Source organism: Strongylocentrotus purpuratus, unplaced genomic scaffold (genome assembly GCF_000002235.5).
Source record: "Strongylocentrotus purpuratus isolate Spur 01 unplaced genomic scaffold, Spur_5.0 spur5_scaffold_6, whole genome shotgun sequence".
NCBI lineage: Eukaryota > Metazoa > Echinodermata > Echinoidea > Camarodonta > Strongylocentrotidae > Strongylocentrotus > Strongylocentrotus purpuratus.
In genome coordinates, this window is record NW_022145612.1 from 9157739 (window position 1) to 9184574 (window position 26836).

Genomic DNA, 26836 nt, shown 5'->3' on the forward strand with positions numbered 1-26836 from the left:
TATACATTTGAAACCATTTCTTAGCGTCTCAACCCTAAAAAAATAGCAAAACTATTTTTGAGGAAAAGCATTATACTGAACTGAATAAAGAATAATAGCTTTATATTGGCTCATACTAATACTGATACGGGCTAAAGACAATGTGGTATTTGTATAGAGGTATTCCAAAATGACATTCTGATAATCAACATTTTGTTCTGATATCATAATATATACGCATAATACAACTGATCTTTATGATTTCTTAACGTGACATAGCTTCTTCTCCCCCAGCAAACAAAAAAGAAAACAAGGTTATTTAATAAAAGGATCATGCGACAAATAATCATTGTGATTCAAATTGATGCAAGGATTTTTTTTTGAATAAGCAACGCTTTTCACCAAAATCTTCTTTGTAAAAACGACTTTTACAAATTTCAGCCATGCAAATCTGCCACTGTGTTGTAAGATCACTTTCAGATTAGGAGAAGTGTATTCTTTAATGAGTATTTTACATTGAATGGAACGTCTCAACTCAGCAAGCATGGCTGAGATTTGTAAAAGTTGTTTTTACAAAGAAGATTCGGGTGAATAGCAGTGCTTATTCAAACAAATATTCGCATCAATTTGAATCACAATCATTATTTGTCGCTTAATCCCTTTTAATGACCTTGTTTTCTTTCTCGTTTGCAAGGGGAGAAGAAGATATGTTACGTTAAAGACATCATAAAGATCAGTGTTGTATGCGTATATATTATATACACAGGCCCCGCGGAACGTTTATCAAAGTGGGGGGGCTAAAGTATTTACGATCAGGTAGAGGGTAGCGAGCGTAAATTGGTGTGGGGGGGGGGGGGGGTTCAGGGGTTTTAGGCATTTAATTACGGTCAGAGAAGCACAAATATTTTGATGCCGCATTTGTGTCACTGGCAGGTCAGGGGGGGGGGGGCGTTTTATATTTTATTTCTTAAGGTAAAATTTACGTTACTATCCTATTTTTTAACCGGTTTTGGAGGCTAGGAGGGGGGGGGGGGGGCGGGCCGGTAGAATCGGCCCGTGGATCCGCGCCTGTCCAAAATAGCACACACATAAAATTGCCTCGCCGCTACGCGGCTCAGTAAAGAAAGAATGTAAAGGTTGCTCCGAATAATGAGGAGGAAATAATGTGCAGAACGGGAAAAATCGAGAGAATGTCATCAGGGGATGAAAGTCAGTAAAAGCTATGTAGCTTGTAAATTTGTAAGAGGGAAAATGCTGATTAAAATGATAATGATGAAATTGCAAATAATTGAGGAGTATCATAGATACCAATTCAATGGATATTTGTATAACAAAAGAGCCCCCGTCAGTACTAAAAGAGCCCCCGTGAGAAGACTCAAGGGGCTCTTTTTTTGGGGGGAAGAGCCCCCGTGGACAAAAAAATTAATTTGAGCCCTGGTTCCAACGATATATGATATGTCAGATGATATGATATGTCAGATCATGCCAACGTCATGATAGTTTTAAATTATAGAGGAATATCTGGTTAGCATATTAGAAATATCTCTATCAAAGTCACCCTGATGTAATGTAAAAGTATTCTTCTGTGTTTCCATACGGAAAAGGGGATTACAATAATGTCATATTGTCTATTCGGGGCCAGAAAGGTGTGTATAATGATAATGTCCTTTTGTCTTTACACAGAGATATATAACCTTTTCTAATCTTAATGTGTATGGCTATCAGAGAGAGAAAGAGAGAGAGAGAGAGAGAGAGAGAAATAGAGAAAGAGAGAGATAGAGAGTGAGAAAGAGAGAGAGAGAGAGAGAGAGAGAAGAGAGAGAAAGAAAGAGAGAGAGAAAGAAGGATAGACAAAGAAAATGAATGAGGGAGGGAGAGAGAGAGAGAAAGCGAGAGAGATAGAGATAGGACAGACAAATGAGGAAAAGAGATTTTGATATGAATAGTAACATTCTCTGTTTTCACTTACAATCGAATCCTGAAATAGCAAATTTCTGCAGATAAATACCTAGGAAGTGGATAAATAATGGAGATTTACCAGATAAAATGAAAGTTGTGGATAATTGTGATAATCAAATACAAATGACACCATCGGCTATTAATAACTATGATGTCATAGTTATGTGAGCTCATCTCCGTTTGCAAACGATTTCCATGAAGTAAGTATCACTAACCTTTAGTGATAGCGCAGGGATACTCGTTGACAGTGACAGTGGATTTTACGCTTGCAACAGACTGCATCAAAGTGAAGAGTCCTTAGCATTGAATTTTGTAAAATGGATTTTTACATCCTTCTCAGCCTTCTGTTTCTTGCTTTGATGCCCGAAGTATCAATTGCAGATCCAAACGTGACCGTAGCCCAAGGCATGCTCGTGGGAAAAACTGTTAATTTTACAGAGGAGAACTTTATTAATGTCAATAAAGATGTTGATATTTATCTGGTAAGCTTTCTTTCTTATACAGTGCCTGATAGTTAGTCTTATAATTAGAAATTGTGAATGAGTTTTAAACGAATGACATTGAAACAAAAAAAGTGAATATTTTTCTGTATTTGAAATTACTAAAGAAAAGCTCTTGCCATAAAATATCCAAAATGCCAGAATGCACTAAGTTTGTTTACGAAAATCAGAGGTTTCAAGTTTCATGAAGACCAAAACCTTGTATTACATTGCTTCATGTAAAATTACTATTATTATTTTAATTGTTTATGTTTATTTAAAATGATTATGATAATAAAACGACAATAATTATTATCATTATCATTATCATCATTATCATCGTTGTTCTTTTTTATATTTATTATTATTTTTGTCATCATCAGTGGGCTACATTTTCTATTACAATTAAAGTTGAATGTCCAAATTATTTGTTTCAGTGCTACGATGTATAAGAAGTATAAATTCGTATTAATAGTCAAAGAAAAAAAAAGACATTACAGAGCAAATTGCTTCTGTATAAAATTAATGAAAAAACGATGTTGTATCTACCCGCATTTGCCAACAGGATATATAATAAACAGTGGAAACGGAACAAAATCTTCCCCAAAAGGAGGAAACATTTTGTGATATAAATCACATTATTTTGTTTGTTTTACGTCTTTACCCAATGAATTTCCGGAGAAATTTATTTGTCATTCCATCAATCCAATTAAAAAAAAAACCATAATATACAGATCTTCTATCTCATTTCATAGAATGCATAATGTATACAGAACATATAGAGCTCACTTAACTATGAAGGCACTCGTCCTATAAAAACGTGATGTGGAAACTTGTTGTTGGATGCCACTCACACATTACTAACTTGTCATATACGAAAAATTGCAAAGTCACAGTTCACTTTTATATATTTCACTCCGACGCACTCAATCAATACAAATACTTGAACAAATGCACGCTATAACTTGTATTATCATATTTAGTATGAAAACATAGACTTTGGAACTTTCGTTTCAATCAGATCATATTAACCCCAGAGTTGACGAAACTTGTGTGTGTCCAAGAGAGTGAGAAGCAAGAAATCCGTATTGTATGGACACAAAGTAAATTTCCATTCCTAGTGAAGGACACAATGCCTACTTTTCAATAAACATATATTTAAATGGAAGAAGATGTAAAAGTATACTGATATGCTATTTATAAAAGTATACTGATATGCTATTTATAAAAGATGTCCAAATACAAAAGATCTTGGAATACTACTCCTCCTCCTACTACTACTACTACTACTACTTCTTCTTCTTCTATACTACTACTACTACTACACTGTCGCTCATGAAGTTGGAATATTTTAGTTTTACCCCAATTTATGGAATTATTTTAAAAATAATTTAAAAATAATAGATCTAGATAATAGTATACATTCTCAGATTTTATCGAATAATAATTTGACAATGTGTGTTTTGCGGGACTGCTAAAGCATGTGTTTGCTACTACGCTTATCAACTAGGGGACCTATGCCCTCAAGTCATAAATGACAGTAATGAGGAGTAATGCCCCACAAAAGGGCACTAATATAGCGAAACGACACGGTTTTGATCCTGGGGCCTCACAGTTACGAGGCCATTGCTTTGTCATTGAACCATGACTGTACGCAGCGGGGGCTAGGGTAGGGGGCGGTTTCCTTTTTCAAAAAATGTTCTGTTTTTTTTAAAATTTATTTATCTAGATCTATTATTTTTTAATTATTTTTTAAATAATTCCATAAATTGGGGTAAAACTAAAATATTCCACCTTTATGAACGACAGTGTACTACTACTACTACTACTTCTTCTTCTTCTATACTACTACTACTACTACTACTACTACTTATTCTATACTACTACTACTACTACTACTACTACTACTACTACTACTACTACTATTTCTACTACTACTACTACTACTACCAATACTTCTAATAATACTACTGTTACCACGGATACTACTATCATTATTATTGTTATCAATATCACTGTTACTAGTATTTTTCCATGATAGGGAGTACCGTTTGCGGAGCCACCTCGTCGCTTCAAACCACCAGTCGCCAAACAGCCATGGGATGGGCCTCTTAATGTGACGGAGTTCAAAGATGCTTGCACGCAGATTCCGTTGATTGGGACCATAATGGAATCAATGTCCGAGGATTGTCTCTATCTCAATGTCTATTCTCCTAGCCCGAAGGTAGCCTATATCAATTGATGATATACACTAAGCTTTTTAAAACATACTTTTAATATTTCACTTAATCACGTTGGAAAACAATTTCGAAAAATCAACCAAAGCAATTTCAAAAGTCCTGTCAATTACTCTTTGAAATGAGCGAACACACAATGACGCATTACGTAATCCGAACATGACTTCTTTGGGATATGTATATATAAAGAATGGCGTTGAATTAATTTGGCCCTCATTTTACTTTTCTTATGTCTTTGCCATCGCGTTTATTTGTAATAATTTTTTTTTTTTGAAGACTGCAACTTGAAATATGATTATGACAGCATTTCATATTGGAAAATGGACTATTTTCCTATTATTTTTCAAACATTATAGTTTATCTTGGACATGATTCATTCTTCCAAAGTCGTGATAGTAGGTTTAATTCATCAAGTCGACCATCTAGGGATCGATTCTTTTCGAGTATGTATAAGCAATTCGAAACTACAACTGTATCAGAAATTCACTCCAATGTAGTTGTTAAATAAAGATTTGTAGGGTTAATCTCACTTTTTAGCGTGGATTTCCATTCCTAACGAAACAATCCTTGATTTAGCTCCACATTATGGAGTTCCACTCCTGTATATTTAGAGAATTTCTAATTCCTAGCAATGTACATTTTTTATGTAGCCCACGAATGCAACAGTCATGGTATGGATCCACGGTGGAGGTTTCACTTCAGGGACAGCCAACCAATACGATTATTACGGGGTCCCATTGGTCGCTGTCGGTGACGTCATCGTGGTGACGATCAATTATCGACTAGGAGTCTTTGCCAAGTTCACCACAAGTAAGTTTATACAAATATAACAGGGACACTTTTTATTGATTCCAATCAAATCATTTTGATGATACATAGTATATATTCTTAATAATTTTTGATCGTTTTATTAGCTTTACAACGTTTTTTTTCTTCTTCTAAATGGCCCTATACATTTTGGTCAACGTGTCATTTTAAGTTTCAGGTTATATTTCTCAAAATAATTGGTACAAATAAACATTAACTCTATTAACAGTAAAAAGAAAGACAAGGTGAGAGCCTCATACCAACTAGTTTGAATGCATTACATTAAAAGACTGAGCTGAAAAGAATGGAATATAGAGGGCGCTAAGGTGAAAGATATGATTGTGAGTTATGGGCTCCAAGGGTAACAAACTTTAAATTAGTCTTTAAAAAAAGAGGGAACTAGCAACTACCCTCACTCACAGCAATATATAATTCTTATTTTAAAAAAGAGCAATCTTAGAATTTATTAAAATCATGTAACAAGTCAGTGCTATTTGAAAATGTTGTAATTTTGTATTTGCCCTCAGAGGATGCCGAAGCACCTGGTAACGTGGGGATGTTGGATCAAGTAGCTGCTCTTCAGTGGATAAACGATAACATTGAAGGTGCCAATTTTTTCAAATCCAATGTACACTAATTTCTAGATAGCAGATGTTAGTAGATCATAATACATGTGTGGGTAACTCAACCAAAATTGCCAATAATATACAACTATTCATGTTACATTGAAACCATTATAATGAATTGGAAAACAATTTTCTTTTAAATGTCGTTAAAAACCCGACATCTGGTTTTGGCCGTGTGCGTGTTAAATGTGATTTGAAATATACACAGTTATTCAAATAAAACCTACCCATGCATACACCGCTACAGAAAACAAAAAAACAACAAATCTGTCATTGGCTTAGATGGGGGAGAGTATTATGTAAAAAAAAAAAAAAAAAATGGGGGAAATAATTACGAGACTTGAATTAAAAGTTAAGGAAATATTCAACCTTAAAGGTATAGACCAGTTTTGGAAGCGCTCCCATCTCCAAAAATGAAATGAGAGCTCTTATTACCAATCAGAGTATGTTTTGACTTATAAGTGACGATACAAATTTTGCCGGGAAACGGCCAACTATTAGATTTATTTGGTAAATTATCATTTTCATCTTGCCTGAATAGATATCACGAAAGCACTTCAAAATTGAACATTTTGGCATATATTTCTGCATTTTTTGCGAATTTAGGTTGAAGTATTGTCATTTAAACCTCTGAAGGAAATATTTAAATAATATTGAATGGATATTTTGCACCCAAAACCCTTGAAACGGAATTTTACCTCTGCCGGTCTTTATCTTTAAAAGAAATGACTCTAAAAGAAAGCAAAATAAATCATGGAAGCAGAATGGTGAATGGTTGAACAAAACATAACAAAACTTGAGACAGTTTTGGGTTTTTGAAATCTGTAATCACTATACGTATACGAACTACATATTGGCTGAATCGGTAATGTCACTGTGACGTAGCGCTGGACTACTTTCCGATATTTTCCAACACACAAACTGACTAAACTATTTTTTGAAACGTATGAATCGGGAAAGTCTCCAAGTTTTTTAGAGGACCTATGATAATATAATATACGTTAAAAGATATATTTTTCAATTTAAATAAGGATGGCCACATGTGTGTCTTGATTTTATCAAGACCCGTTTGTGCCTTGATGTTATATTTGGTATATGGAATGCGACAACATCTTAACAAATATATATATTATATCTATTCATTTGGAAAGCTTTTGGTGGTGACAAAGATAGAATAACACTATTTGGAGAGAGTGCCGGTGGAGCGGCGGTCGAATACCTAACTCTATCCAAACGCAGTCGAGGTTTATTCAACCAAGCCATCATTCAGGTAATTGGTATTTTATTTCTATAAATATTGGGGGCAAAAATATAATAATAAAGACTTTAAAATAACATAATAATATAATCATAATCATAACATATATCGGACAGCTCTACCCGTCGTCCGTCCAACAAACTCCTGAAGTACCTATATTCTGCTAGGAAATGTGGATTTTTATCAGTTTGTATTGGCTCAAATGGTCTTTTGAAGTTGTTTTTATGTTGTTTGAGTGGCCCAAATACAGAAAGAATTTTTGTAACTCGGGCCATTCAAACAACAATTTACCACTTCAAAAGACCAGATGAGCCAATATATACTGATCGAGGATTAAAGGGATAGTTGAGTTCTGTTGCAGAGGCGCTACACAAAATAATTTGTTTGTGAGATAATGAAAAACTGAGGGTCAAATTTGAAAGAACATAATATTTAAATGACAAAATCATCTTTGTTTGATCAAAATTGGTTCAGAGACGGCTGAAATATAACGATTTCTAATACTTGTGTACCACCACTAATATTAGATATTTTGAAAAATTTGAAAAAACCGTTGAAAAAAACGAAATAACGCCTTTTACGTCGTATTTCAGCCAATGCCGATGTTGGCTTTTTTGTTGGCATTTTCGTGTTGCTTATATTACCCACAATCAGCCGGCTCATATTTTGTTATTTTTGATTAAATTATTAATTAACGGTCACCATGTTTTTTTTAACGTGGAGCTGAATTGGTATGATCGTATTGGCTAAATTTCACACATTACGGGGCCTACAATACACCAGTTTTCAGTTGTGTGCGCCATTTTAAACAAAGCCAATGACCTGGAGGTCATGTATTTATGCGTAAATTAAGATTGCGCCCATGCAAATTATGATGATATCACTGCCTGCGCGCTGCGTTGTGCGCGCATATCATCATTTGCATGGGCGCAATCTTAATTTACGCATAAATACCAGAGGTCAGAGGTTATTGGCCCCGGAACAGGGCCAATTTGGCCCTGTTCCGGGGCCAATGACCCGAGGTCAACTGTCTGCTCATGCGCACTGATACAACTGTAAACTGGTGTATTACCTTCATAGCAATTTTAGGTTCTAAAAGGGCACTTTGTCATAGATAAGAATTAGAGCAATAACCATGCACTTTGAAGGCATTTATGGTCTGAAAACAGAACTTAACTATCCATTTAAATGCTCTATAAACCCAGATTATTAGGTGGTCTGTCATCGACAGACCACCTATTGATTTTGTCAGAATTTTATTTTTAGGTGATACGTACGTAGACGTATCACCTTTTGATTTCGTCAAGATTTTTATTATTTATTTATTTATTAGGTGATACGTACGTAGACGTATCACCTTTTGATTTCGTCAAGATTTTTATTATTATTTATTTATTTATTAGGTGATACGTAACGAAGTCAACGTATCACCTTTTGATTTCGTCAAGATTTTTCTTTATTATTATTATTATTATTATTATTTATTTTTATTATTCTTCCTCGAATTTGTTCGCAGGATATCTCAAGACTGAATAAAGCCATTATCATGAAACTTTCAATGATGATAGATCTTAGTCTAACTTAGAACTGTGTGACTTTTCAGACAGTCAAGGTCATCGTGACGTCATCCAGGCGCCATTTTGTGAAAATCAACTTATGATCATATCTTCATAAAGGAAAGCCATTTTTCATTCATATTTATCATGATTAAACTCAATATCCGTCCGGTCAATTTCAAGTCAATAAATGCGCGCAAAAATGCGCGTACGCTTATGTCCGCGCGCGAAAAAAATTAAAATGCTCCAAATCATCCCAATTTTTTTTTACATCCGTTTCAGGCCATATGGAGCATTTGATAAAAAAATTACGCACACGCGCATGCGCGCGCATTTTCGCGCGTACTGGCATTTTGCAATATAGAATCGCCGAATTTTTTCTGTCATTATATTTGATACATTTTTCCAAGCATTTTGATAACTTGTTCACCTTTTAATAACGCAATGAGCGTCCGTCAAAGTTGACAGCACGCGCAGATCTGCGTTATCTTTATCCACCATACATTGGCAAAAACATGCCTATACAAAATTCATTGTAACTGTTCAGAATGGATGGGAACTCCCAATATGTTTTCATATTTAGATAGATTATGAGTTGGAGATATGATTTCATGTCTCATTTGACCCTCAATTAACTCATGATGTCATCATAATGGCCTCCAAACTCAAAATTTCAATTTGCATATTATGACGTCAGCATATTTTTGGAAAATTAATTGTATCTCTGTAAATATTGATCAATTTTCTTTTAAATTTTGAAATGTTCTAGCTGAGACAATTTGCTACAAGTATAGTTCCCACAATTTTTCATTTTGACTAAGGCATCAAGGCGTACTTTTGCGATTAAAGGAGGCATGTCAATTTTTCACATTTTGCGTGTATTCTCTATGGGACATGACTTTTTCTCAAAACTGGATTCTACACTCCTGTCTTTTGCGAGCGAAATCTCCCATATTTTAGCTTTGTTTTCGCTGAGCTTCAAATATGTTGTAGCTGAGACAATAAGCTATCACACGTGTGCCTTTTATATTTCGATCAGATGCCGGGATTATGCTCATATTTCACTTGAAAAGTAGGATTTCTGAATTCCATTTCCCGTTTACGTGTAATCGCTATGGGAGATGTTTTGGTATATCGGTAACGCACTTGACTTCCAACCTCGAGATCACTGGTTCGAGTCCGGGTGTCTCCAACAATTTTTTGCTTCACTTTTTTTTTCCTTTTGACCTTCACTGTACCATCTCCTTTGATTATTTAAACACGTAGATTCGCAAATAATGTCATAAATAACCCTTTTTACTTTATTATTACCCTATTTTCACTTAATCCATTACTTTTTGCGTGTAATCCCTATGGGAGATGACTTTTTCTCAAATCTGGAGTCTACATTCCTGTCTTTTGCGAGCAATATCGCCGTTATTTCGGCTTGGATTTTGTTGATTTTTGAGTATGTTGTAGCTGAGACTATATGCTATCTAAATCAACCCTCATTTTTACAATAAGATGTCATGATCGCGCTCATGATCATCATTATCATAATGATGATAATCATTTATCAATTACATTTTCATTTCTTTGAATAAGATAAAATCGTCAAAAGGTGTTCTTCATGATGTAAATTAGAGTCAAATGTGTAACTGGTTACTGCACTGGTTCAAAGGTCATATATTGTTTCAATCTATCTTCCCTAGATCCATGATGATCAAGGAGACACAATTTAATCTTGACATATGAATAGATCATAATGGGAGAAGCATATGAATGGGAGAAGCATTTTACAAAATAATATATCGTGTAATGCATTATTCGTTATGTAAACCATTATCATACGTATCACCTAATTCGTCTAAGTGACGAATTAAAGTCTAGTATTTATTTTGTGTCTGTATAGAAGAAATTATTATTATTCTTCCTCAATTTTGTTCGCAGGATATCTCAAGAATGGCTAAAGCCATTATCATGAAACTTGCCATGATGATAGATCTTAGCCTAACTTAGAACTGCGTGACTTTTCAAAAACTCAAAGTCATCGTGACGTCATCCAGGCGCCATTTTGTGAAAATCAACTTATGATCATATCTTCATAACGGAAAAGTATTTCTCATTCATAATTATCACGATTAAGATCAATATCCGTCCGGTCAATTCCAGGTCAATAAACGTGCGCAAATGCGCGCGTGCGCGTTCGTTCGCGCGTTTACGCGGGCGCAAAAAATTAAAATGCTCTAAATCATCCCAAAATTTTTTGGCATACGTTTTAGGCCATATGGAGCATTTGACAAAAAATTATGTTTACGCGCATGCGCGCGCGTTTTTTGCGCGTACTAGCATTTTGCAACATAAAATCGCCGAATTTTGTCTATCATCATATTTGGCACATTTTTCCAAGCATTTTGATAACTTGTTAACCTTTTAATAACGCAATGAGCGTCCGTCAAAGTTGACAGCGCGCGCGGACCTGCGTTATCTTTATCCACAATACATGAGCAAAAACATGCCTATACAAAATTCTTTGTAACTCTTCAGAATAGACAGGAACTCCCAATATTTTTTCATATTTAGATAGATTATGAGTCTAAGATATGATTTTATGTCTCATTTGACCCTCAATTAACTCATGACGTCATCATAATGGCCTCCAAACTCAAAATTTCAATTTGCATATTATGACGTCAGCATATTCATGGAAAATTTAGTGTATTTCTCGTAATATTTATTGATTTTCTTCCAAATTTGGCTATGTTCTAGCTGTGACAATTTTCTACAAACATAGTTATCACGATTTTCCATTTTGACAAAGGCATCATGGCGTATTTTTGCGATTAAAGGAGGCATGTCTATTTTTCACATTTTGCGTGTATTCTCTATGGGACATGACTTTTTCTCAAAACTGGATTCTACACTCCTGCCTTTCGCGAGCAAAATCTCCTTAGTTTTAGCTTAGTTTTCGCTGAGCTTCGAATATGTTGTAGCTGAGACCATAAGCTATCACAATTTTGCTTTTTATTTTTCGATTAGATACCGGGATCATGCTCATATTTCACTTGCAAAGTAGGATGTGAGAATTCCATTTCCCGTTTACGTGTAATCGCTAAGGGAGATGTTTTGGTGTATCGGTAACGCACTTGACTTCCAACCTCGAGATCCCTGGTTCGAGTCCGGGTGCCTCCAACAATTTTCTGCTTCACTTTGTTTTCCTTTTGACTTTCACTGTACCATCTCCTTTGATTATTTAAACACGTAGATTCGCAAATAATGTCATAAATAACCCTTTTTACTTTATTATTACCCTATTTTCACTTAATCCATTACTTTTTGCGTGTAATCCCTATGGGAGATGACTTTTTCTAAAATCTGGAGTCTACATTCCTGTCTTTTGCGAGCAATATCGCCGTTATTTCGGCTTGGATTTTGTTGATTTTTGAGTATGTTGTAGCTGAGACTATATGCTATCTAAATCAACCCTCATTTTTTCAATAAGATGTCATGATCGCGCTCATGATCATGATCATGATCATCATGATCATCATTATCATAATGATGATAATCATTTATCAATTACATTTTCATTTCTTTGAATAAGATAAAAAATCGTCAAAAGGTGTTCTTCATGATGTAAATTAGAGTCAAATGTGTAACTGGTTACTGCACAGGGTCAAAGGTCATATATTGTTTCAATCTATCTTCCCTAGATCCATGATGATCAAGGAGACACAATTTAATCTTGACATATGAATAGATCATAATGGGAGAAGCATTTTACAAAATAATATATCGTGCAATGCATTATTGGTTATGTAAACCATTATCATACGTATCACCTAATTCGTCTAAGTGACGAATTAAAGTCTAGTTTATTTATTATTATTCTTCCTCGAATTTGTTCGCAGGATATCTCAAGACTGAACGAAGCCATTGTTATGAATCTTTCAATGATGATAGATCTTAGTCTAACTTAGAACTGCGTGACTTTTCAAAGACTCAAAGTCATCGTGACGTCATCCAGGCGCCATTTTGTGAAAATCAACTAATGATCATATCTTTATAACGAATAATAATTTTTCATTCATATTTATCATGATTAAGATCAATATCCGTCCGGTCAAGTTGAGGTCAATAAACGTGCGTAAATGCGCGCGTGCGCGCTCGTCCTCGCGTTTACGCGCGCGCAAAAATTAAAAATTCTCTAAATCATCCCAAATTTTTTTTGCATACGTTTCAGGCCATATGGAGCATTTGATAAAAAAATTACGCACACGCGCATGCGCGCGCGTTTTCGCGCGTACTGGCATTTTGCAACATAGAATCGCCGATTTTTTTCTGTCATCATATTCGGTACATTTTTCCAAGCATTTTGACAATTTGTTCACCTTTTTTTAACGCAATGAGCGTCCGTCAAAGTTGACAGCACGCGCGGATTTGCGTTATCTTTATCCACAATACATGGGCAAAAACATGCCTATATAAAATTCATTGTAACTCTTTAGAATAGATAGAAACTCCTAATATTTTGTCATATTTGGATAGATTATGAGTCGGAGATATGATTTCATGTCTCATTTGATCCTCAATTAACTCATGACGTCATCATAATGGCCTCCAAACTCAAAATTTTAATTTGCATATTATGACGTCAGCATATTTTTGGAAAATTGATTGTATCTCTTTAGATATGGATTTATTTTCTTTTTAATTTTGATATGTTCTAGCTGAGACAATTTTCTACAAATGTAATGTTCACAATTTTTATTTTTGACAAAAGTATCATGGTGTATTTTTGCGATTAAAGGAGGCATGTCAATTTTTCGCATTTTGCGTGTATTCTCTATGGGACATGACTTTTTCTCAAAACTGGATTCTACACTCCTGTCTTTCGCGAGCAAAATCTCCGTTGTTTTAGCTTCGTTTTCGCTGAGCTTCGGATATGTTGTAGCTGAGACAATGAGCTATCACAAGTGTGCCCTTTATTTCTCGATCAGATGCCGGGATCATGCTCATATTTCACTTGCAAAGTAGGATTTCTGAATTCCATTTCCTGTTTACGTGTAATCGCTATGGGAGATGTTTTGGTATATCGGTAACGCACTTGACTTCCAACCTCGAGATCCCTGGTTCGAGTCCGGGTGTCTCCAACACTTTTTTTTCCACTTTTTTTTCCTTTTGACCTTCACTGTACCATCTCCTTTGATTATTTAAACACGTAGATTCGCAAATAATGTCATAAATAACCCTTTTTACTTTATTATTACCCTATTTTCACTTAATCCATTACTTTTTGCGTGTAATCCCTATGGGAAATGACTTTTTCTCAAATATGGAGTCTACATTCCTGTCTTTTGCGAGCAATATCGCCGTTATTTCGGCTTGGATTTTGTTGATTTTTGAGTATGTTGTAGCTGAGACTATATGCTATCTAAATCTACCCTCATTTTTTCAATAAGATGTCATGATCGCGCTCATGATAATGATCATGATCATCACGATCATCATTATCATAATGATGCTAATCATTTATCAATTACATTTTCATTTCTTTGAATAAGATAAAATCGTCAAAAGGTGTTCTTCATGATGTAAATTAGAGTCAAATGTGTAACTGGTTACTGCACAGGGTCAAAGGTCATATATTGTTTCAATCTATCTTCCCTAGATCCATGATGATCAAGGAGACACAATTTAATCTTGACATATGAATAGATCATAATGGGAGAAGCATATGAATGGGAGAAGCAAAATAATATATCGTGTAATGCATTATTCGTTATGTAAACCATTATCATACGTATCACCTAATTCGTCTAAGTGACGAATTAAAGTCTAGTTAGGTGATACGTAACGAAGTCTACGTATCACCTATTGATTTCGTCAAGATTGTTATTTATTATTAGGTGATACGTAACGAAGTCTACGTATCACCTTTTGATTTCGTCAAGATTTTTATTTATTTATTATTTATTTATTTATTATTTATTATTCTTCCTCGATTTTGTTCGCAGGATATCTTAAGATTGAATAAAGCCATTGTTATAAATCTTTCAATGATGATAGATCTTAGTCTAACTTAGAACTGCGTGAATTTTCAAAGACTCAAAATCATCGTGACGTCATCCAGGCGCCATTTTGTGAAAATCAACTAATGATCATATCTTCATAACGAATAGTAATTTTTCATTCATATTTATCATAATTAAGATCAATATCCGTCCGATCAATTTTAGGTCAATAAACGTTCGTAAATGTGCGCGTGCGCGCTCGTCCGCGCGTTTACGCGCGCGCAAAAAATTAAAATGCTCTAAATCATCCCAAATTTTTTTGCATACGTTTCAGGCCATATGGAGCATTTGATAAAAAAATTACGCGCACGCGCATGCGCGCGCGTTTTCGCGCGTACTGGCATTTTGCAACATAGAATCGCCGATTTTTTTTCTGTCATCATATTTGGTACATTTTTCCAAGCATTTTGATAATTTGTTCACCTTTTATTAACGCAATGAGCGTCCGTCAAAGTTGACAGCACGCGCGGATTTGCGTTATCTTTATCCACAATACATGGGCAAAAACATGCCTATATAAAATTCATTGTAACTCTTTAGAATAGATAGAAACTCCTAATATTTTTTTCATATTTGGATAGATTATGAGTTGGAGATATGATTTCATGTCTCATTTGATCCTCAATTAACTCATGACGTCATCATAATGGCCTCCAAACTAAAAATTTCAATTTGCATATTATGACGTCAGCATATTTTTGGAAAATTGATTGTATCTCTGTAAATATTGATTGGTTTTCTTTTAAATTTTGATATGTTGTAGTTGTGACAATTTTCTACAAATGCAGTATTCACATTTTTTATTTTTGACAAAAGTATCATGGTGTATTTTTGGGATTAAAGGAGGCATGTCAATTTTTCACATTTTGCGTGTATTCTCTATGGGACATGACTTTTTCTCAAAACTGGATTCTACACTCCTGTCTTTCGCGAGCAAAATCTCCGTTGTTTTAGCTTTGTTATCGCTGAGCTTCGGATATGTTGTAGCTGAGACAATGAGCTATCTAAAGTGTGGATTTTATTTTTCGATTAGATGCCGGGATCATGCTCATATTTCACTTGCAAAGTAGGATTTCTGAATTCCATTTCCCGTTTACGTGTAATCGCTATGGGAGATGTTTTGGTATATCGGTAACGCACTTGACTTCCAACCTCGAGATCCCTGGTTCGAGTCCGGGTGTCTCCAACACTTTTTTTTCTTCACTTTTTTTTCCTTTTGACCTTCACTGTACCATCTCCTTTGATTATTTAAACACGTAGATTCGCAAATAATGTCATAAATAACCCTTTTTACTTTATCATTACCCTATTTTCACTTAATCCATTACTTTTTGCGTGTAATCCCTAAGGGAGATGACTTTTTCTACAATCTGGAGTCTACATTCCTGTCTTTTGCGAGCAATATCGCCGTTATTTCGGCTTGGATTTTGTTGATTTTTGAGTATGTTGTAGCTGAGACTATATGCTATCTAAATCAACCCTCATTTTTTCAATAAGATGTCATGATCGCGCTCATGATCAAGATCATGATCATCATGATCATCATTATCATAATGATGATAATCATTTATCAATTACATTTTCATTTCTTTGAATAACTTAAGATAAAAATCGTCAAAAGGTGTTCTTCATGATGTAAATTAGAGTCAAATGTGTAACTGGTTACTGCACAGGGTCAAAGGTCATATATTGTTTCAATCTATCTTCCCTAGATCCATGATGATCAAGGAGACACAATTTAATCTTGACATATGAATAGATCATAATGGGAGAAGCATATGAATGGGAGAAGCATTTTACAAAATAATATATCGTGTAATGCATTATTCGTTATGTAGACCATTATCATACGTATCACCTAATTCGTCTAAGTGACGAATTAAAGTCTAGTTTATTTATTTATTATTATTCTTCCTCGAATTTGTTCGCAGGATATCTCAAGACTGAATAAAGCCATTATCATGAAACTTGCCATGATGATAGATCTTAGTCTAACTTAGAACTGCGTGACTTTTTAGAGAGTCAAAATTATCGTGACGTCATCCAGGCGCCATTTTGTGAAAATCAACTAATGATCATATCTTCATAACGAAAAAGTATTTCTCATTCATAATTAACACGATTAAGATAAATATCCGTCCGGTCAAGTTGAGGTCAATAAAAGTGCGCAAATGCGCGCGTGCGCGTTCGTCCGCGCGTTTACGCGCGCGCAAAAATTTAAAATGCTCCAAATCATCCTAAATTTTTTTTGCATACGTTTCAGGCCATATGGAGCATTTGATAAAAAATTACGCACACGCGCATGCGCGCGCGTTTTCGCGCGTACTGGCATTTTGCAACATAGAATCGCCGATTTTTTTCGGTCATCATATTCGGTACATTTTTCCAAGCATTTTGATAATTTGTTCACCTTTTATTAACGCAATGAGCGTCCGTCAAAGTTGACAGCACGCGCGGATTTGCGTTATCTTTATCCACAATACATGGGCAAAAACATGCCTATATAAAACTCATTGTAACTCTTTAGAATAGATAGAAACTCCTAATATTTTTTCATATTTAGATAGATTATGAGTTGGAAATATGATTTCATGTCTCATTTTATCCTCAATTAACTCATGACGTCATCATAATGGCCTCCAAACTCAAAATTTCAATTTGCATATTATGACGTCAGCATATTTTTGGAAAATTGATTGTATCTCTGTAAATATGGATCAATTTTCTTTTTAATTTTGATATGTTCTAGCTGAGACAATTTTCTACAAATGTAGTATTCAAAATTTTATTTTTGACAAAAGTATCATGGTGCATTTTTGCGATTAAAGGAGGCATGCCAATTTTTCGCATTTTGCGTGTATTCTCTATGGGACATGACTTTTTCTCAAAACTGGATTCTACACTCCTGTCTTTCGCGAGCAAAATCTCCGTTGTTTTATCTTTGTTTTCGCTGAACTTTAGATATGTTGTAGCTGAGACAATGAGCTATCAAAAGTGTGCCTTTTATTTTTCGATTAGATGCCGGGATCATGCTCATATTTCACTTGCAAAGTAGGATTTCTGAATTCCATTTCCCGTTTACGTGTAATCGCTATGGGAGATGTTTTGGTATATCGGTAACGCACTTGACTTCCAACCTCGAGATCCCTGGTTCGAGTCCGGGTGTCTCCAACACTTTTTTTTCCACTTTTTTTTTTCCTTTTGACCTTCACTGTACCATCTCCTTTGATTATTTAAACACGTAGATTCGCAAATAATGTCATAAATAACCCTTTTTACTTTATTATTACCCTATTTCCACTTAATCCATTACTTTTTGCGTGTAATCCCTAGGAGAGATGACTTTTTCTAAAATCTGGAGTCTACATTCCTGTCTTTTGCGAGCAATATCGCCGTTATTTCGGCTTAGATTTTGTTGATTTTTGAGTATGTTGTAGCTGAGACTATATGCTATCTAAATCAACCCTCATTTTTTCAATAAGATGTCATGATCGCGCTCATGATCATTATCATGATCTTCATGATCATCATAATCATAATGATGATAATCATTTATCAGTTACATTTTCATTTCTTTGAATAAGATAAAAATCGTCAAAAGGTGTTCTTCATGATGTAAATTAGAGTCAAATGTGTAACTGGTTACTGCACAGGGTCAAAGGTCATATATTGTTTCAATCTATCTTCCCTAGATCCATGATGATCAAGGAGACACGATTTAATCTTGACATATGAATAGATCATAATGGGAGAAGCATATGAATGGGAGAAGCATTTTACAAAATAATATATCGTGTAATGCATTATTCGTTATGTAGACCATTATCATACGTATCACCTAATTCGTCTAAGTGACGAATTAAAGTCTAGTGTTATTTTTGTTATTCTCCGCACTTTTTTTGTGCAGAGGATTACTCAAAACCAAAACAGTAAATTTTGACATAGGTCATCATCATAAGACGTGACAGGAACGTTTTCAAGGTCATCAAATTGTTGTGACGTCATCCAGGCGCCATTTTGTAATTTTTTAAGTCTGAAAATCAACTCATGATCATATCTTCATAACAGAGAGTGAATTCTCATTCATATTTATCGTGATCAGGATCAATATCCGTCCAGTCAATTTCAGGTCAATAAACGTGCGCGTACGCGTAGGTCCGCGCAACCAAAGACGTTTAAATAATATAACAGTGCACGCGCAAAATGTCAAAATCATTTTTAATCAAATTAGAGTACGTTTCAAGCCATTTTAAGCATTTCGCAAAAAAAAAAAAAAATGCACACGCGATAGTGACGGCCGAACGCAAAACAATTCCTCCTATTTTTTTTTGACATGATATTCCTCATTTTTTACAAACAATTTGAAACCATGTTTATCTTTTAATGACCATTTATAACGGAATGAGCGTCCGTTTACGCGCGAGCTCTTGTAATACATAGCATATATGGGCAAAAACATGCCTATAAAAATCCATTGAAGCTCTTTGGGATGCACGGAGACTTCCAATTTTTTTCTTCATATTTAGATAGAGTATGACTATGAGTCGGAAATATGATTTCATGTTTCATTTGGCCTTTAAGTATATCATGATATCATCATGGTGTTGGAACTCAAAATACGAATTTGCATATTATGACCTCAGCAAATTTATGGAAAATTGATTGTATCTCTGTAAATATTGATAAATTTACTTCCAAATGTGTATGTTGTAGCTTAGACGGTTCCCTACATGATCAACTCCAGCATTTTTTATTTTTATGACGTAATCATGGTGAACATTTCAATAAAAGGCGACATGTCAGAATTGTCTTAATTCATGTGTTATGCCTAAAGGACGGTGAATTTCGTTCACATCATGGATCTACATGACATTGTTCTTTGAGCAGTATCTCGCTTAGTTTTGCTCCATTTTCTCCCGAATTTGTATAGCTGAGACTATGGGCTTTAGGGGACGTTCCCTTTTGTATTTTGATCTGGTATTGGGATCATGTCTACATTTTCAATTTAAAGTTGAAATTGCGAATATGCTATGGCCGTTTGTCAGCTGTGCATGTTTGTTTGTTTGTTTTATTTCCGAAAATCATCATAAAAAACAATAACACAATATAACAAAATCAAAGACTTATATAACAATGATAGAATGATAAAACGGTTGGATAGTCCATTTCAGAGCCATTAACCTAATGGCTCTGTTCTTCCATGGAGTCCAAGTCTATGAGAAATATTTGGTCCAATGGTTTAAAGCAATTGCCTCCCATTCAATCGACCCAGGTTCGAAGGTTCGATTCCCGGAGGGTGAATGTTTTTAATTTATTTTTTTGGTTCGATTTTACATTTGATTTTATCACTTTCTCCGACACACATAGCATATACAATCACAAACAATGTAATAAAATGCCTGATTAAATTATGATGGCCTTGCAACTGAAAATACGAATTTGCATATTATGACGACAGCATATTTTATGAAAAATTGATTGTATCTCTTTAAATATTGATCGAGTTTCTTCAAAATGTTGATATGTTGTAGCTGTGACACTTTTGAACAAGATCAGCGTCCACCAGATTTAATAACAGACTACCTAATTCGTCCTAATGACGAATTAAATTTATCGTTATTGCTATTGTTATTAATTGGATTTGATCGGTAATACATGGAATATAGAAGATATTATTGATACTTTGGCCTTTGTTATCCATGAATGTTTGTGTTTGTTTCAAGGATAAAACAATTACTATTATAATTACCCTTTCTTAGAGTGGATCTACAGTTCCTAACTGGTCCTTTGATCGGAGACCAGCGGAAATGGAAGTCCAAGACGCCAAGAATCTGGGAGAGGCCTTGGGCTGTGACACGTCACCCTCCACAGTTTTGATCGCCTGTTTGGAAACAAAGAATGCCACTGAGATTATCAGCAGTTCCGTACCCGTGAGTACACCATTACTTAAAGACTACTACTGAAGGTGAACAATTATTGAGGAGCTTCGTCAATATTTCATGTCACTTTGGAAGAATATGATAGAATAAATGTCCACCTTGAAAGGATTGCAGTCGTCGTACTGTAAATCCCAGGGTCCGCGGTTCGAGTCCCGCCGCGGTACTAATGTCCTTTAGCAAGAGATTAATCTACACTTGCCACTCTCCACCCAGGTGTTAAATGGGAACCGGTAGGAAGGAATTCCTTAGATGCTGTGAGCGTCGAAATCGGCAGCCTAGCATAGCCGGGTAATGTTGGAGCGCAAGGTCGATACGTGCGCTATATAAGAATACAATATTATTATTACCCTCATATTCAAAATGTGACGAAAATTAGATGATAACTCCGAAATAAAATGTCATGCCACAGGTGTGTGAAGTGCAAGTGATTTTCAGCAAGATTGAATGAATTTATTTTCATTTTGATCATTCCAAAACCTCAAGGTAATATCAATTCTTATGCGCTTCCTAATCCCTTTTTCCCAATTACTTCCAGACAGTTTCAATTTCAGTGTAATAGCACCACAAGTACTCACATGCATAATTATAAACATGCATTTTGATATCAGTTTTGAGAACGTACTGCAACTCAGCTTGATGACACAACCTTATTTTTTCATCATTTTTTCTGCAGGCGTATTCAACCTGTCCTGTTTCTGTTGACGGTGATTTCCTTGACGACGAGCCAGCCAATCTATATAAAAATAAGGACTTCACAAGATGTCCTATACTAACCGGTACCAATAGGGATGAAGGCACTCTCCTCCTCATAGCTCTCTTTCCTACGGATGCTTCCAATGCACCTCGGCCAGAGGTTAACAGTTCGGGTCTGGACGGACTAATCAGATCCGTGAGTGCATCATACGGTGAGAGCGTTTGAGTATTTCCGGTACCTTACTCCCTCCTCGTCATCCTTTTGTTCTTGTTCTTGTTCTTCTTCTTCTTCTTCTAGTTCTTTTCATTTTTTCTTCTTCATTTCTTCCCATTCTTCTTCATGCTCTTGACTCTCATGTGAGAGGTCCAGGCTTTGCACGGTGCTGACATCCTTGAATATTTGTCCCTCTATATTCAGATGTATGGATGGGTACTAAGCTAACGCTGGGATAATAAGCAAATAACTACCGTTGGTGAAGGTGAAGGGACAAACTATCACTTCCGAGGCGATCTGGATGTAGCTATCTTTCCGGAGCGAAGCTGAGGAAAGATAGCGTATACATTCTGATCGACGAGGAAGTGATAGTTTGCCATCGCCTGAAACCAAAAGGTGATTATTTGCTTTATATTCCACATCTAAAAACAATATAACTACAACAAGAAAAGGACTGTATGCATCTACATGAAAGACACCAGGCCCAAATTCACACCAAAAAGGTTAAACGTTTAACCCAACCCCATGAGGGTACGGTGCGCGCATGGGTTTGCTTTAATTGCGCTCATTGGTAATGCGCGCTTAATTACGCCTATTTTAGTGCGCTTTTGGATAATCTTCAGTGAAAGTGCGTTGCCCTTTGTAGATAGTACTTCTATCTTCAGTAAAAGTGCGTTGCCCTTTGTAGATAGTAGTAATATCTACAAAGGGCAACGAACTGTTTGCTTCTCCCATCAATGATGGGCGAACTATCTTTGATCACGTGATTTACTTATGACCAATCGTAGAGCAAGATTCTTAGTTTGTGGAATATAATAATAAATATAGGGCCGAATGACCATACATTTGTAGGACTATACGGTCAAGGATAGGATTGATTACGCGGGAAGAAAAATTGTGCACATTATCACTGATTTGGCTGCCTTTGTAAATATGACCCAGTAATGAGTATCATCAATATCATTATTATCACTATTGTTATTATTATAACTATCATTGTCATCAGTACTACAACTTTTGAGAATAACATAGATATTATGATTTGCGTGAGTTAATACTTGGATATATCATTGTATTGATATTCTTCATTTTAAAATCATCTTTCTTCTCTCGTAATTACGAAATATAAGGCGTCACCGAGGATATTTTGATCGCTGCTATTCGTCAGGAATACACGGACTGGACCATTGCAGATAACTCTTCCGCCAACCAGATGCCGTCCTTCATAGAATATGCTGGAGACCAAGGGTTTTCCTGCCCTTCAGATCAGTTCGCTAGATACCATGCTGGTGTGGGGGACACAGTGTTCAAGTATTTCTTTACGCATGAACCATCAGGGTAGGTAGTGGCTAGTGTTGGTATGACGACTATTATCAAATACTATCATTACAGCTGATCGTCAGGGTCTGAGATGTTACCGGTGACCATGTTTTACCGGACGTGGCAGGCCTATCAAAAATAGAATATAAGAATAAAAAATTCTGAATGCCTTGAGTGGTGTTATATTTATATGAGGCCTCAGGTCGAGGCTAAAACATATTTGATGGCGCGATGAAAATTTCGAGGTGAAATACTTTGTTATATTAAAGGGACAGTGATGGACATCCAAGCAGACCAACATCCTCTTAGAACTATCGAGAGCCAAAGTATGCTGACGACGTCAAAACTGTGCGTACACAATATCAAAATCATAACAAATAACCTCATTATTCTACAAATTAGATAGTGTATCGTAGGGTACAAATATTCCGCTAAAGAGATCAAGAAAATGGTCTTGTGACGTATTTTATATTGTTTCATCTTATCTCTTTCTGCAAGGTCTGTTTATCAAGGGTTCCCGGAATGGTTTGGAGCCGGCCACGGAGAGGAGCTTACATTTGTGTTTGGAACGCCCTTCGTTGAACAGCTCTCTGACAGAGATATATATCTGCTGACAGACGAAGAGAAGACATTGTCAGTCAAGATGATGAAGTCCTGGACTAACTTTGCCAAATACGGGTAAAGCAGATCTCGTAATGAGAGTCAGTAGCGTAAGGTGAAAGGAGAATATCATAGAAGTATTCCATGTAGAAGATTGCTCTTTAAGTGGCTGTCTCATATTTAAAATATGACAACAAATGGCTATATAGTAGTGGACCAAACTTTAATGTGTGTCTGGTCAAGTATAAACATGTTTTTGTGGTGTCCATCTCAACACAAAGTAACAAACTCACATAACCATAGGCCTTACATTGTATAAACTTGCAAGTTTACAATTTACCCAATGACTTGCGATGAAATTAATTATCACAGTATTAGACATGCGGGGCCCTAATCTGAATATGTGTCTCTTCATTTAAATGTCTTCTTCTTTTTTAAGAGAGAGAAAGAGACAAATTTCAGATATATTATATATACATGTAACATGTAAAATGTGGTTACCTTTGGCCCCTCTTTTTAGGGATCCGACGCATGGCGCTAACCCGAATGAAGGGTTGGGCAGCTGGCCATCTTTCACGGTTCCTGAGCTCTCTTACAAGGAGATATCTCTAGATATCGCTAATGATGGAGTAGGGAGGGCACTGAAGGCCAGGCAATGCCACTTTTGGAATGACTATTTCCCGAAGCTCCAGAAATTCGTCGGTATGTAAATCGCGTTTATTTCCACTCATAATCAATTCTCGCATATTTTTTTTTACATATTTTTAAAATAATTTCCTGCATGAATAAGCAGAGACATTTGTTTTCATTTTCATGCATGTAATAATGAATGGTCATGTATTGATGATTTCTTACAGATGAAAACATCTTCTTCTTTTTTTTATTTTCCTTTTAACTCACCTATGAATATATAAAAAGCGTTCTCTTCTACAATCTAAAAACTGTTTTGACGGACTTTAATTTGATGCAAGTTCTTCTTCTAATGTTTTCATTTTAATTGAAACGTTACCATTCTAAGCTAAGAATGCAACACAATCGAAGATTTAGTATTTGTTAGCACGTGGGGTCCTAGTCATAAAATGTTTGACCAAGGGCATACCCCCGTCTCCCTCCACCAACCTGTATTGCTAGATAGGTTATTGACACGGGATGGGGGAGATTATGCTCTCCCAGCTTCCCCCCAAACAACAACAATAGCCCCGTTACTGATGAGAAAGTGCCCCTCTTGCGATGGAAAATGTCCACCTGTGGTGAAATGCTCCCCTTGATTACTTTATAAATCAAACAGAATTAAAACATGTACGCTTTTATACAAATATACACCATCCCTTTTGTGCAGTGTATAATATTTAGTTTACAATTCAATTGGTTTTTCATTTTTCCAGCTTCCCAATCGATGGACGATTTGTCGGAGTGGCAAAACGAGTTCAAGAACTGGCAAGGTCAATTGACTAACTGGCAGCAGGCTTATGATGAATACAAGGAAGCTCCAAAATGCAACTAATCCTACTTCTGGTGTTCTGCCTGATTCTTGAATACAGACTAACGCGGCACTAAGGACATTTAAAAAAATATATTGAATGATTTGTTCTCCAATGCTTCCAATTTTATTTCATATTTGATAAACAAACAAATCTTTTTTAACGTGAACCAAATAAACACAATTCTGAAAAGGTTCATGATTCTCAGTTTTAGGACTTATAAATGTACAAAACTTACAATATATTTCCATAACAAGGTATCATTTTGTGATAGTCAGATGATATATATATTTTTTTACAAGATCTAAATATTTCAAACATAATTCTTGCAGAAATGAAGCAGTGTGTATTCATATAATAATCAATGCCCAGCCTACTTCGTAAACCCTCTCCCATCCTCCATTTCTTCTTGAAATCTAATGATTTATATCACAGTCACACCAACGAGACCGACACGAGACCGGCAACAAACCGACCATCAAATTACATTACTCTCAATGGCAAAGAAGCAGTTCGTGTTGAGTAGGTTTTTGAGTCGGTATATACCGTGTGACTGAGGTATTAGCGAGATGGATGGATAGAAAATAAATATATTTTTGCATTGAGTACGTCTTTCAAAATCCACCTATATCAAGATTAGTATAGATTAGTAGCTGAAGAGATAATTCTAGAATTTTCAAGAGAGGATATTTAATAAAAACACGTAGAGCTCAGCAGATGTTAGGTGAATAACTTGCACCTCAACTCTTGAAATCTTTTACAAAAGTTAAATGGGATTTGTCGATCTCGGTACTGTTAATCATGATAACTTAATAGTTATTACAACAATAATGAAGACTCATTATTTATTATTTTCTTTCTTAAACAGTTTTGTATAATTCCATTTTATTAAACTAAAACCTTAAACAAACAAAAGTATGTATGTCGCGCTTCATGGTGTATTTAACAATGTTCGGTAGCTAATTTGTTAATTTTGTAGGTCCTGCGGAAGCAAACTGTACGAAGTGGAAAAGTAAACTATGTACATGTATTATGATTGTGAAATGTAGTATAATATGAAATATTATGAAAAATACGTCGATCCTAACATCGTAGAATTATAGAAACAACTGTTTAGCTACATGAAGAAATAGGGTATGACTTAATTGATTATAACACGGTAAGACGGATGTATCTGGGATACACGTTTTTTTTTAAATGTAGAATTACTTTTTTTTTTTAACCGTATTAAAGCGATGTAAAGCGATTATGTCGGAGAAAATCATACCCTGTTTCACATTGGTGTGAGCGCATGGCAACATTTCATTGGTGTCAAGACGTGTAAAATATTTTCAAAGTCATTGTTTACTCGGGCGTAATTTTCCCAGGATAGTGGCCTCTGCAATAAGTTGCTTAGAATGAAAGCATAGAATAATCAATAAGAGATAATGTTCCATCGATTTATGATATGTCAAATGATATGATATGTCAGATCATGCCAACGTCATGATAGTTTTAAATTATAGGGGAATCTCTGGTTAGCATATTTGAAATATCTCTATCAAAGTCACCCTGATGTAATGTAAAAGTATTCTTCTGTGTTTCCATACGGAAAAGGGGATTACAATAATGTCATATTGTCTTTTCTGATCTTAA

At 35.3% G+C, this 26836-nt stretch overlaps 1 protein-coding gene across 1 annotated transcript; it reads left to right on the top strand.

Annotated features, from left to right (window-relative positions):
- The first annotated feature begins 2171 nt into the window (after window positions 1-2171).
- Window positions 2172-26499, top strand: LOC100891067 (cholinesterase 1). The gene is made up of 11 exons (XM_030973356.1): window positions 2172-2420; window positions 4459-4641; window positions 5305-5464; window positions 5989-6066; window positions 7239-7357; window positions 20714-20884; window positions 21567-21798; window positions 22931-23138; window positions 23619-23798; window positions 24241-24422; window positions 25106-26499. Exons 1-11 carry the CDS (start codon window positions 2256-2258, stop codon window positions 25222-25224), a joined length of 1797 nt encoding a protein of 598 aa, XP_030829216.1. The 5' UTR covers window positions 2172-2255; the 3' UTR covers window positions 25225-26499.
- The last annotated feature ends 337 nt before the right edge of the window (window positions 26500-26836 follow it).

Excerpts from the sequence above, each read along its gene's own strand:
- LOC100891067 (XM_030973356.1), top strand. The coding sequence starts at position 2,256 with ATGGATTTTTACATCCTTCTCAGCCTTCTGTTTCTTGCTTTGATGCCC. Across the intron at positions 4,642-5,304 it reads TCTATTCTCCTAGCCCGAAG|CCCACGAATGCAACAGTCAT; the intron begins GTAGCCTATATC and ends TTTTTTATGTAG. Across the intron at positions 24,423-25,105 it reads GAAGCTCCAGAAATTCGTCG|CTTCCCAATCGATGGACGAT; the intron begins GTATGTAAATCG and ends TCATTTTTCCAG.